The 14,113-nt window shown below is 34.2% G+C and overlaps 1 protein-coding gene across 2 annotated transcripts; it reads left to right on the top strand.

Moving 5' to 3' along the window:
- Window positions 1-1,990: 1,990 nt before the first annotated feature.
- Window positions 1,991-9,133, top strand: LOC113695992 (protein ROLLING AND ERECT LEAF 2-like). Of its 2 annotated transcripts, none has more exons than XM_027215265.2 (5): window positions 1,991-2,136; window positions 3,992-5,304; window positions 6,235-6,446; window positions 7,338-7,561; window positions 7,909-9,133. In XM_027215265.2, the coding sequence occupies exons 2-5, from the start codon at window positions 4,185-4,187 to the stop codon at window positions 8,618-8,620; spliced, it is 2,268 nt and encodes a 755-aa protein (XP_027071066.1). In that variant the 5' UTR covers window positions 1,991-2,136; window positions 3,992-4,184; the 3' UTR covers window positions 8,621-9,133. The 2 variants fall into 2 exon arrangements, with proteins under 2 accessions (XP_027071066.1, XP_027071067.1); XM_027215266.2 differs by lacking the exon at window positions 1,991-2,136 and adding an exon at window positions 2,256-2,425.
- Window positions 9,134-14,113: the final 4,980 nt, after the last annotated feature.

Genomic DNA, 14,113 nt, shown 5'->3' on the forward strand with positions numbered 1-14,113 from the left:
TTTACTAATGTGTGTGTACACACACACACAAACAAACTATTTAATTATATATACATGGATTTGGATAAGATCTGGTATGAATTTGGATTTGGATTTGGAACATAGAAAATCAGATCTTCTCTAGATCCATGACTCTCTTACAAGATCTAGATCTGGGTAGAGTCCGAGTTTATGAAATTAAATTGAAATCCTACCCAATTATATTGGGTTTGAGTTGGATTTGAGTAAGATCCAATTCATTGACATGCCTAGACCTAAGACAAAAAAAAAAAAGAATAACTATTTATAAAAGAAAAAGCACGAAATCCTGGCTGATAAAAAATAAAGAATGACTTGAACAAAAAATGAAATATAGAGTCAAGGGGATTGTTACTAGTATGCCCATATCTGTCTTAAGATAAAAAGTGTCCTTACTTTTCGTTTTGATTACAATCTAATAAAAAGGACAATTAACATAGCAATTGTGAATAATTAAAAGAAAAATAGTTTTGTCTAATTAATTTGGTCGTAAGTGAAAGAAGTACACTACCATTTGCAATTGGGTGCTGTTAATGCCACAACCCATTTTTTTATTTTCACAGCCATTTTTGTCCAAAATATCAATTACCCTTCTCAAGTCTAAATGCAATTTGCATTCAAGAGGGGTAATTTTATCATTTCAACATAAAATTACCATGGACATATAAATATAGCGAATTTGTAAGTTCAATTCCTACTAGATGCAAACCAACTTCCTTTAGAAGAGTTGGCCAGCACATAAATTGTGGGGTGGGAGATCAAGGGTTTAAACCTTACCTCCTATCAATATGCTACTATATATGATTTTTTCTAAATTCATACGGGTGCGTGGTGCACCCGTCTGATCCGATAGTGGTTTAGTCCCCATTGATTCCCCCGACTCAGTTGAGTCATACGAAAAAAAATCCTACTAAATGCAAGCCCATGGGACCCCTTCAATAAATCTATTGAAATTTGCGCGGTATCAATGAAATCTCATCAACTATACATAACGAATTGATGTGGTATATTCACATCATAATATATGAATAATAAGAACAAATATTCTTATTGAAACTAGATCTCACAGGGAAGAAAATAGATTGATAAATGAAATTAAATGTGCAGTATTTATAGACAAAAGTATTCGATTATTTTTAATGTCAAATTGGAATCAATTAGGAGAAAAATAAAGCATTGGATCGAACTCGCCTTTGGTGCCAATCTAATAACTGTGAATCGTCATCAACTTCCAAAAAAGGGCAGAAGAATGGGGGACTCGGGGCACGGACGGTTGCGCAATTTTGGTCATTATCAACTGCGCGTAACTTTCTTTGTACATCGTGTAACTTTTTTTTCACAGGATGTATTTTCAGAACAGATAGTGGTGGGCCCCACACTTGACGCGAAAATCGAGTTATATGGTGTAATCTCAGCCGCACAAAATTTTGAGGGCAAATCTTGGCCCTTAACTGATGACCGTGCCTGACCCAAATCCAAGAATGGGACCTTTTACGAGATAGAGACATACAATACATTACGTTACAGATGTACGGTCATTATGCTTCGACTGGGTTAGCCTTTGCAATTAAGGAAGTGCAACAATTAAAAGTAGCAATAATAATGACTCTCAAGAGACAAAGATTTCTACTAGCAAAAGAATAATAAATTACAAGCAAACAAATCCTCCTCTCACACTCAAACAATTAAGCACAAGAATCATGAAATTAGAGTACCATTCTTACAAAATATCCAAAACAAGAAAAAGCAAAAGTAAAACAAAAGCAGCAATTTCAAGAAACAAGGGCATTTCAGAAAATCACAAGAACCCCAGTGGCAGATTGTTTGACTTGTCATATTCGCTATCTGCAACCATATTCTTTCCTTTTATTTCGTGGACTCCAACCTGAACCTTTATTGCCATTTGGCTAATTGGCTTTATTTCTCACTTTTTCATTTTCCTCTTCTTTTTCTATTTTTTTTCTGGTTTAAAAAAGTAAATATCTTTAAAGCTCGAGTGTTTGTATTTTGACCGTTGCTTTTCTCTCCCCTCACTTCACCAACGTCTCTCTCTCTCTCTCTCTCTCTCTCTCACACACACAGAGCAGCTTCTTTCTTGCTCATCTCATTTCATTTCAGGTACGGAAAAAATGTTCCCTCATTCCATTTTCGTTTCTGTTAAGTTTGTTACTACAACTACCGGTAGTATATAAGTTACACTTGTCAGGTAAGAATATGGTATCACATATTCATTCTCCGGCTGTTCAAGAAACTGGTTCTACTAGAAGATTAGTCATGCTTTTCTTCTTTTTTCTTATGTATGTGGACTTTCTTCTTGTAAAAAGCCCAAATTTGTCATCCGGGATTTTCAAATTCTGCCTCTTTTAGGGGAATTTATACGGGTTTACCGAGACTTCTTTCAATTACGGTAAATGCTTTGGATTTATCATCTCTGTCCTTTCAAATTTTCCTTTTGTTTTAGTTGATATTCAGCTTTTCATAATGGGAGTTTCAATCTCTTCATGTTTCCTGTAGAGTTGGGTTTGATCAGCATGAATTGGAGTTCTAGATTTGTTTAAGCTACTTGGTTTTTTTCTTTTCTTTTTTTTTTCTGGGTTTTAGATATTTATCTTTGTTTGCCTTGTTTCTGTTTCTGTAGCTGAATTGAGTTCTGCATAATGGTGTTTCCTTCTATTCATGGATTTTCAATTTCCAATTTTCAATAAAATATAAAGTAGGTAAGTAGCGGAAACTTTGTCCTTCATGGCCTAATTTAGGTCCCACTGTCCATCTACTTTCCAATTTATACTGATTTTTGTAATGCTTCTAGTTTTGTGTTGTTGTTTCACAAGGTTGTGATTGGGAATTTTATTAGCTTTTGTGATTTGCATTTTTGGTCACATTTATGTCTTCCTTCCCTATTTCTCTTTACCTGTTTTACATTTTTTTTTTGGGGGTGGGGGGGGGGGGGGGGGGGGAGGGGGGAGTGGGGAAGGGATATGGTTTACTGCTCCAAATTTCCACTTTCATGCTAAGATGATGCTTTAGGGAGAAAAGAATTGTTGAAACTGAGACCCTTTTGTGCTTCGACACTTAATCATCAACTTTTTGTCTATTTCAATGCATACAAATGCCATGCTTAAACATGTGATGGTCAGAATTTTGATTTTCTTTAATACATGATATCTTTTACTTTATCCTTCTCTTACCACTTTTTGCAAATTTCTTTAGAACTTCTGTGCATTTCTTTTTCACATGTCTGGTAGATTGGTAGCCTTTTATTCTTTTCTTCTAATGTAGACTTATCAGTCCGCACTTATTGGGTACTTTAAGGTAAGAAACAGGAAATGACAAAATTCAATATTAATTGATTTTTTCTTGCTTTCTATTGCCTCTGTTGGTCTACCATCCTGTTTTCTTGAATTGAGTAATGGTCTCTTTTTCTTTGTTCTTCTATCGTGAGGTTCTCATTGCAGTAATTTCTGTTAATTTATCTATTATGCACTAAATTTGAGATGTCAAATAGATGAAGTTTTGATTGTTGCACAGCTCTGCAAAATCATTTTTTTTCTGGCTACTTAATTTCAGGTTTTGTTTTTGTTTTTCTGTTTATTTGTTGGGGGAAGGAGCTTTTTGGGGAGAGGGGGGGGGGGGGTTAATAACTGAGGAAAAGATATAAAGATATAAAAACCAAGAAAGGAACTTTAAAAGTTTGCCCGAGCAGTGAAGTGCTTAATTTGAGGTTTTGCTTTTATTTTTAGTCCATATCTGTTTCTTTTCTTTTGTTTTTTTTTTTTGGGGGGGGGGGGGGGGGAGGGGGGGAATTTATAACTGAAGAAAAGATATAAAATTTTACAAGATCTTTGACTTGAAAACCAAGATAGGAACTTTAAAAATTTGCCTTATACCTCAATCTTATATACTGATTGACAAATTTATTGCTGATGTTTGAAAAGGCTTTAATGTGTCTCATTCTTTTCCTTGCTGTCTGCAGTTCATTCAGTTCTTGTATTGCAGAATTAAAGCCCTCAAACGTGATTTCATATGCTGAACAGCTGAACGGATTACTTATGAATTTGGCAAGAAGAGCAAGAAAATTCATTCTCGACTTTGAATTTGACACGAGTTTAAAAACTGCATAGAGGTAAACCAGAAAAAAAAAATTTAAGAAAATTCTAGCAAGGGACATGGGATGTTCTACATCTAAGTTAGATGATGAAGAGGCAGTCCAGCTCTGTAAGGATAGGAAGAAATTCATCAAACAAGCTGTTGAGCAAAGGCTGAAATTTGCTTCTGGACACAATGCTTATATTCAGTCAATGAGAAGAGTTTCTGCTGCTCTTCGAGTTTACATTGAGGTTGATGAGCCTCGTGAGTTTTTATTAGACTCATTTACAACTCCACCCCTGACTGCAATTAAGAAAGCTGCCCCTGGTTTTATTACCATATCACCGAAATCATTTTCAGTAACACCACTGCAGTCCGGACCTAAATCATCTTTCCAAGTAAATTACCTCAGGGCAGGTGGCAATCCTGCTGTTTCTGTTGAAGAGAGACCTCCTCAATCTCCAGAAACAGTCAGAATTGAGACTTACTCACCTATGCATCACCAATATGGGATGGATGGTTTCTTCTCAATGCAGTCAACTCCAATGAATTCTTCATTTTTCCAATATTCCCCTGAAAATAGGCCTAATATTCCTCCTCCTTCCCCTCAAACATCACAATGGGATTCCTTTTGGAACCCATTTTCTTCATTGGACTACTATGGCTATCCAACAAGGAGCAATCTGGATTACACCATATTGGATGATGATGTTGCTGGGCTAAGGCAAGTCCGAGAAGAGGAAGGTATTCCAGAACTAGAGGAGGAAACTGAACATGAGGAAATTGATCATAGAGTACGTGCGGAAAGAGAGAGACCTAAGGCAGAACAGGACTATGATAAAGAAGAAGTTGTCGTGGAAGATTGTGATGACGATGATGAGACAGAGAATAGTACAGCCACAGAGCCTGAAGTTCAAGGATCTCAACCATTACAACCCCATACCAATCAAAGCATAGAAATCTCTAAATCACAAAATGCAGGTCATGTCAGTAAGAAAGAAACAGCTGTTACTGAGGGCGAAGCAAAGGATGAAACACCTGGATTCACTGTTTATGTTAATAGAAGGCCAACAAGCATGGCAGAAGTTATAAAGGATCTTGAAACTCAGTTTGCAGTTGCTTGTGACTCTGCCAATGAAGTTTCTGCAATTCTAGAAGCCAGAAGGGCTCAATACACATCAACGTCAAATGATCTTGCAGGTGAGATGAGCACTATGTATCTATCTACTTTTTCTACTTTTTAAACTTTCTTTCCCTGCATTATTCTAATTCGTTGAACTTTTCAATCCTGTAATTGTTCGTGGTCTTTTGCAGTAATCCAGTGGCAGTAATCAAATTTAGAAGTATCTCATATATTAATCTGGATGAGCAAGCTTTCTGTCCTAAAAGTTCAAGAAAAAGTACTCAATCTTATAAAATTCTTTCTTCTCAAAAAGATGTGAAGCTTCGTTGACAACTTAACAACCAATATATGCGGTTGGAAATTCCTAGTTGCAAAGCACAGGAAAATCTCTATATTATCATACTGTCACAATTTTGAACTTCTGACTACTGAGTGCACTATTTTTGTTTGTTCTATCAGCATTACTTCAGAGTGGAAAATAAACAGAAAAGAATGATGAATGCTTTCCTTTTGTTAGAACTGTTTTATTGCATTGATGTGGTACACATTAACAGCCTGTTACCTTCTAATAAATGAAGAACTGTCCACATGCACCAATAATGCCCATTATATTCAATTATAAAAAAGAAATGAGAGCAAGTACTGCTTTGGAACACAGTAGAATGCAGGATATATGAGTTTTATACCATGTGGGAAGCATTCAATAAAATGTGCTAATACATATGCTGTATCTTTGTAAAAAGAATTATGAAGATATTGGCCAAGTGTGAATAAGATGCATAATATAGGTTTCCCTTTGAGGAAGTGTTTTATACCATCTGGAAAGTGATTTACAGAACTCTGTCAGCACATATGCTGGATTTCTTGAGAAGAATTATGAAAATAGTGGCCAAGCGTCAATAACATGCATAATATAGGTTTTCCGCTTTGTTGACAGTAATATGCTGTTTCCAGAATTTCAACTTGCCATTGGCAATAGCTTGTAACAAGCTTACCTTGTTTTGCAGCCCTCAAAATGTTGAATCCTGTAGCTTTAATACGGTCAGCTTCATCTAGATCATCCTCATCAAGATTTTTGACAAACTCTTCAGCTTCTAGAGATGCAAGTTATGAAAGTAGCAGTGACTTCTCAGATGACTCAAGCACATTTTTACATGGTCACCAATCAACACTGGACAGGTTATTTGCCTGGGAGAAAAAGCTCTATCAACAAGTCAGGGTATGCGTCTAATGCTAGTAAACTATTTTCTACTGAAGAGTGGTACGCAAAAAACCCATAATCCTTTCATATAGTTAAAACAAATGTTTATGCTAGTCAGCGTATGCCTCTATTGCTAGTAAACCATTTTCTACTGAAGAGTGGTACCTATTAAACCCATAATCCTTTCTGATAATTAAAACAAATATCTAGGCTAGTAATTTGGAGACAAAAGGTTTACTTTTACATTACTGCTTTGGTATGCTAGTACTAAACAAACATTTAAGGTTGTTGTAACTAAAGATTCTTGCTTAGGATTTTTTAATCTAAGGGAGATGGAAGTACATAACTTTTGGGAAGTAAGTGTTCTCCCAAAAGTGGTTATAGTTGTAGCTCTAAAGAAATTAGATTCCTAAGGTAAAAAATGAAAAACCAAGGAAGAATTGCTTTTTAACAGACTATTGTTAGGTTAATGGGCTCCAAAATTTGGAGTTACTTACATGCTGTAGGGGAAGTCTTTCAATACTGTTAAAGGGACTGAAAGGCATGATTTGGCAAGCTTTTCTATATAAAGTTTGCGAGTGTCTTGCAAGTTTATCGAACGCAGGAAGAGTATATGTAAGACCACGTGCAGAGATTTGATGTATGCTCTTCTATGGATTAGGCTTAGTGGATAAATTAGGAACTTTTCATGGTAAGGAAGAACTTACAATTTTTAACAGCATGTAACTAATGTACTTATGAAATACATACTCATCAGAGTTGATGGTGAGCTGCAAATGGATTTTTAATCCAATGAGTTATGCTCAATGTGTTATCTTGTCAATCCAATCAAACTTTCACATATGGCATGGTATTATGGGATCTTAATCCTTGTCAAAGTCAGTCAGTCATTATTTTAGTTTTTAACAGGAAGGTGAACGTGTTCGCATTGCATATGAAAAGAAGTGCTTGCAACTTAGAAACCAAGATGATAAAGGAGCAGATGCTTCTTCAATCGGAAAGACTAGAGCAGCCATAAGAGATCTGCATACTCAGATAAAGGTTTCAATACATTCAGTTGAAGCTATCTCAAAGAGAATTGAAACCTTAAGGGATGAAGAACTCCAGCCTCAACTTGTAGAATTGGTACAAGGGTATGTTAGTCAAGAAATGACTTTACAATTTTTAATAATAATTATTTCCGTATCCAGTCTGATGATCATAATACTGCACCTTAGTTAAATCAGTAAAATTTATATTTCATATTCTGCATTCCTCAAAATCTTAATCTACATATAGTTATCTCATTTCAATTTAAGCTGGAAGTACCATGATCCGCACTACTCTTCCCTTATCATCATTAGTTATTGGTAAATTTAAGTATCTACTTAATCCAGCTGATATTTAAGGCATCATGCATTGATATTATTCTATGGATGGCTCTTTTAATTCTCGAACAACTGAAATGCATCAGTACACCTTTTTCTGGTGATCCGAGCAGGTTGGCAAGAATGTGGAAAGTGATGGCAGAGTGCCATCGATCACAGAAGCGCACTCTTGATGAAGCCAAGATTTTACTAGCTAATACACCATCAAAACTCACAGGGACAAAGAAATACACTGTAATGTCACCATCTGAGCCACACCATCTAGCCCATTCAGCAGCCAACCTTGAGACAGAGCTCAGGAACTGGCGAGCTTCATTTGAATCATGGATCGTTTCTCAAAGATCTTATATCCATGCTTTGACAGGCTGGCTTCTTCACTGCGTCCGCATGGAACCGGACATCTCTAAATTACCATTCTCCCCACAACGGTCCTTAGGTGTTCCTCCAATTTTTGGCATTTGCATACAGTGGTCCAGATTCCTGGATGATATCCATGCAGTTCCGGTGCTCGATGGACTGGACTTCTTTGCAGCAGGTGTTGGTTCCTTATATGCCCAACAACTGAGGGAAGACACTCGACGGACCCCAGGTGGATCAAAAAGGTTTGGAATGGAATCTGTAGACAGTATGGAGGTGGTTGAGTTTGGCCACTTAGAGGAGGAAGTGATGACAGCTGAAAAAATGGCTGAGGTTGCAATTCGAGTATTATGTGCTGGAATGTCAGTTGCTGTTAGCTCATTAACAGAATTTGCACTTGGCTCAGCAGAAGGATACACTGATTTGCTAAAGCCTGGGAATTCATCAAACGAAGCTTTAACTAAGTAATTTTGTCATTATATTATGATTTAGTGAGGTTGATCTAGTAAGGTTAGCATTTCAACAAATTCAATGTACATTACAGGTTTAACTTATGTACATCTATGCAGAGATGTGGCTATCATTAGTATGGTTCTGAGCAGCACATATGATTTAGAAGTGCCCTTTTCTTCTCAGGAACTGAATGGATATGTTTTCTGAATCTTTGGACATCTTTGACATACAGAAGTTCACTCATCAGCCACAAAGAAAGTAGAGACTTTTGAATTGATTTGGATAAGAAAATGATGTCTAGGGTTCTTGAAACTGCAGCTGGAAGAAAGGGGAGCATCATAACTGAGGTTTAAACATTACGAGTCAAGTACCTCAAAATTTTGTATGTTAAATAATGGGGAAACTTTTAAATGGATCACAGATCCATCTAATTGTAAGTCCAAGGGTTTATGTCCCCCACCCCTTCCCCAACAAAAAAGCATAGTGTGTTTGGAGTGATTTGTTCTATCATTTCCTTTTCCTCCGTAACTGCCAGGTTTTCATTAGATTATTCTTTGTAAGCACATTCCTTTTAAGCATCAGCAATTCAAGTTAGCAAAAGAAGGGGAGTACCCATTGCCTCTGTACATATGATATCGTAACTAAACAGTCTTTCAGTCATTTATATCTTCTGCTAGGTGTACAAGTACTAAGGATAAAAAATAGCTAATGGAGCTCCTAATTCTTTACAGGGATTAAGATTTGAGATAATACCCAAGTGAAAAACATACGAGACAAAGGTTCAAACACCTGTGAGCACAAGACACAAGCAGTATATATCCCCCAACTACTTAGAAGTCTATCTTTGGTAGTTAAAGTCTTTACAGGCCATCCAAATAACAAATGCATATTGTTTGTTAGATGATTATTTCAGCTAATTGAGAAATTCATAGTTTATCCTTGGTATACTTGGAATGTTTTGAAATCAATGTAATTTGTAATTTTAGACAATTGAAACAGTCATTTTAGGGATAAACTATAAATCTTTGTAATATAGTAAACAATAAATCATTTTAGGTGTAAACAATCATTTGTAATAGTAAAATATAAATCTTGTTTGATTGATTTCATAAATTGAGCTTAAGAAAAAGTTAGATATTTAACACGAACCAACTTTGAATAACTTTCGGTTTTCCCAACTTGATGGACCTAGTTCAAGTTTCAAATTTCAAGACTATATGGATTAGTGAACTAATTGTATAACTTTCTATAATTTTGATATTGTATACATTATTACCGTTCAATTCATAATATATGTGCAAAAGTTGAATTTCAAATACAAATTTTACATAGTTATCATTTATCGAAAGGTAACAGTATATATATTGTCAGCCTATAAAAAATTAATCCTAATTTTAAACTAGTTAACCATTCCTTGGTTAAAAGTGAACCAAATATTCTTGTCAGTCTATTTAATTTGTTTTCATTTAGGGTGAAAAGTGCAAATGACCATGCAAACCTGATTTTAGTAATTCCAGCCTCCTTGCCCTTTAAGGTTCGTATGATTGATCATATTAGATGGGTCTGCTGTTCTTTTTCTTCTTTTTTTTTCTTTTTTCTATTTCTTTTGCCAAAAGTCATTTGTATTTTATTACTCAAACAACCGTTTACAATATTCAATTACAAAAACGGGGCCACTGCCTTATGATGTAGATGTGACTCTATCTCAAATCACATGGGGACTTACTGAAAGGTTGGGTTGTAGCTGGCTGGGAAACCTTTATGGTAGGAAGCTTTGACCCTTCCTATCGTAGGTAGTTCCTCACAGCATGACACGTGTATTTGTAAAATGAGGAACTCACGGACCGTTATATTGCAGTGGTAATGTGCATGGAGATAAACCAAATAAGACATGTTCGGATGCAACCTTTTTTCCCCTCCAATTCCTCCGTTTACTGTGTAATGTTTCCCCACCTCTTTATTACATTTAAAAAATTGTGAAACTATAATTTTCTGCATCTAACATACCAAACAATTTAATAAAATTAATAACAACATACCAACAATATATACCCATGACATAAATATACTAAGCAATTATAAAAATTATTAGGATTATATAGTTACTTTAGAAGTTGCTCCCAAACACCGTGCAACTAAATTTTTCATTCAAACTAATGATAGTACGAAAAAAAAGACTAATTAATGAAAATACGATCTCGAAAAATTTTTAATTCACAATCACAATATGTAAATTCGTGATAAATACAAAAAAGTATGGTACTTTGATCATATAATGAAGGAAAACCATAAAGAGCAAGCCATTTACGGGAAAAGTTTTCATTAATAAAAATACCAGCTCTTCACGGCTTTCTTACCAGTCCTCCAACATATGAGCAAAGTGCCAATAATTAAATTAGTAATTTTTTCGATTTATACATAATTAATTTTTTTTTTTTGCATTTCCACAAAAAACAAATGAAAATTTTTTATCAGAAAGCACAAAAGTCAAAATGATTGGTCTAAAAGGGAAAGGAATAGCAGATATGTACAGTACTTGTATTTCATGTTCGAATACCAAATCTGTGAATGTGTTTTAATTGTTATCCATTGGTATCCTAAAGTATCATTTTCTTATCAAATACCAGCTCTTTAATACCCATTTACCCATAAATAAATTTATTTATCAGATAAAATAAAAATAAACCCGTTTTTCAATAAAACATCAGCTCTTTATGGCTTTCCTCTATTATAAGAACAGAGTACCTATTTTTCCATAAACAAATTTATTTATCGGATAAAATAAAAATAAACCTGTTTTCCAATAAAACACCAGCTATTTATTGGAAATAGCTATTTATTGAAAAATGGGTTTATTTTTATTTTATCCGATAAATAAATTTATTTATGGGAAAATGGGTGTTAAAGAGTTGGTATTTGATGGGAAAATGATACTTTAGGATACCAATGGATAACAGTTAAAACACATTCACAGATTTGGTATTTTAAATAATGAAGATTGGTTCCATTTCAATTAGTTTTTGGGGGTGTTTTTCAAAAATAGCACTGTAGCATTTCAAACGTGAAATACAAGTACTGTACATATCTGCTATTCCTTTCCCTTTTAGACCAATCATTTTGACTTTTGTGCTTTCTGATAAAAAATTTTCATTTGTTTTTTGTGGAAATGCAAAAAAAAAAAAAAAATTTAATTATGTATAAATCGAAAAAATTACTAATTTAATTATTGGCACTTTGCTCATACGTTGGAGGACTGGTAAGAAAGCCGTGAAGAGCTAGTATTTTTATTAATGAAAACTTTTCCTGTAAATGGCCTGCTCTTTATGGTTTTCCTTTATTATATGATCATAGTACCATACTTTTTTGTATTTATCATGAATTCACATATTGTAACCATGAATTAAAAAAATTTTTGAGATCGTATTTTCATTAATTAGTCTTTTTTTTCGTACTATCGTTAGTTTGAATGAAAAATTTAGTTGCACGGTGTTTGGGAGCAACTTCTAAAGTAACTATATAATCCTAATAATTTTTATAATTGCTTAGTATATTTATGTCATGGGTATATATTGTTGGTATTTTGTTACTAATTTTATTAAATTGTTTGGTATATTAGTTGCAGAAAATTATAGTTTCACAATTTTTTAAACATAATAAAGTAGTGGGGAAATAATGCACAGTGAATGGAGGAATTGGAGGGAAAAAAAGGCTGCATCCGGACATGTCTTGTTTGGTTTATCTCCATGCGCGTTACCACTGCAACATAACGGTCCGTGAGCTCCTCATTTTACAAATACACGTGTCATGCTCTGAGGAGCTGGCTGGCTGGCTACTTTCAACCAGTAATGAAATGTGTTTTTCGATTTTACCCCTAAAAATATAACCACGTGAGAGAGGCGTGCTATTTTTAGTCGGAGAAATGAGCAAAAACGAGCATTATGACTAAATTGGATCACAATTTAAATGTGATGGACAATTTTGGCTGATTTTATATGTTATGGACTAAAAAAGTGTTTTTGGTAAATGTTAGGGACCAATTTGACAAATTTCTCTTTGCTAAATTGAATAAAAGTGTATTCCCTCTGTCCAATTATCAAATGTTGCTTTTTTGGATTTCAACTTTTTTTTTTATGAAAACATTTGAACATTATTTTTGAATAAGGTGGCGTTGGATAAAGTTACCTATTAATTCTTGCATTCAAATATTTCTTTATTATACGTGCATTGGAATTTAGAATTTCTTTTATATGACAAATTTGGAATGGAGCTAATTTTTTTTAAAACTTTTTTTTATTGTAAATAGAAGGATTTGAACTCGAAACTTTTCGCTTAAACTCCCCCGGCATAGGAACCATCCACTCTATTCTTCTCTCAAAAAAGGACTAATGTTATGTGTTGATTTTAAAATGGTGACTCTTATTTTGAAACAAAAAAGAAAAAAGTGAAAGCACCACATTAGTAATGGAATGGAAAGAATACCTCTAAAGAAAAGGAAAGGAAAAGAGAGAGTAATATATTTTTGGCATAGAAATTAGCTTTTATTCTAGGATAATATATTTCAGTAATTAGCTCTTTTCAACACAAAAAAAGAGATAATCAAAGTTGGTGATAAGATAGTTTGACAGTTTAATTACATCCAAACTGCAATTTTTACCAATTTTTTCATAAATTTTTTGGTGAATGGAAGTCTAAATTAGTATTAGACCATTAGGTAAAGGATATAGCGAAACAAGAAAATGCTATCTCCACTTAAGCCAATACTGTACAAGAGCAATATTGATCAAGTTGGCCTCAATAAGTTGATTAAGACAAGAGTATTCTCGTATATTCAGCAGAAGCTATCTCAAAAAGGATTGAAACCTTAAGGAATGAAGAACTCCAGTCACAGCTTGTAGGACCCGGTACAAGGATATGTTAGTCAAGAAACGACTTTACAATTCTTTTTTTTTTTTGATAAGCGACTTTACAATTCTTAGCAAAAACTTGTTTCCGTATCTAGTCTAAACTTAACAAACGTTCTTTGGAGGGGGGGCGGAGGGGAAGGAAAATTATAAATAAATGACTTTTTAGTGGCATATGCTGTGAGTTCCTAATAAGGAAGTGAAAATTAATAAAGAATACTTCCATGTATTTTCCAAGTTAAAACTGAAAATTTATGCTTTCAAGAATGACATATAGAGAAAGAGGCATGACTACATCAGGCAAGACTATTCTTTTTTTTTTTTTCTTTTTTTGCGCTAGACTATTCATTTCTACTCGAACAGCCTAAATTAGGATTGAAAAGTCTAGAGCTAGACTTCTTTATTCTACTCCGATAAAAATGTATATGTTTTCAAGAATGACATATTCTCCTTCCATGCTAATCTGTTTCTCACGCTCTGGGAATTTAACCTCTTAAGAATGATGCCTTGATTGCGATGTTAATATTTTCCTTTTCAATCTTAACACCCAAAAAATTCAAAAGCTGAATTTGAAATTAACATGCATTGAAATAAAGAAGGGACAATC

This window comes from Coffea arabica, chromosome 6e, assembly GCF_036785885.1.
Source record: "Coffea arabica cultivar ET-39 chromosome 6e, Coffea Arabica ET-39 HiFi, whole genome shotgun sequence".
In the NCBI taxonomy this organism is placed as follows: domain Eukaryota; kingdom Viridiplantae; phylum Streptophyta; class Magnoliopsida; order Gentianales; family Rubiaceae; genus Coffea; species Coffea arabica.

What these genes read in the sequence shown, in the direction of transcription:
- LOC113695992 (XM_027215265.2), top strand. Translation starts at nt 4,185, where the DNA reads ATGGGATGTTCTACATCTAAGTTAGATGATGAAGAGGCAGTCCAGCTC. An exon ending in AACGTCAAATGATCTTGCAG is followed by an intron (nt 5,305 to 6,234) that starts GTGAGATGAGCA and finishes CTTGTTTTGCAG; the next exon opens with CCCTCAAAATGTTGAATCCT. An exon ending in AGCTCTATCAACAAGTCAGG is followed by an intron (nt 6,447 to 7,337) that starts GTATGCGTCTAA and finishes AGTTTTTAACAG; the next exon opens with GAAGGTGAACGTGTTCGCAT.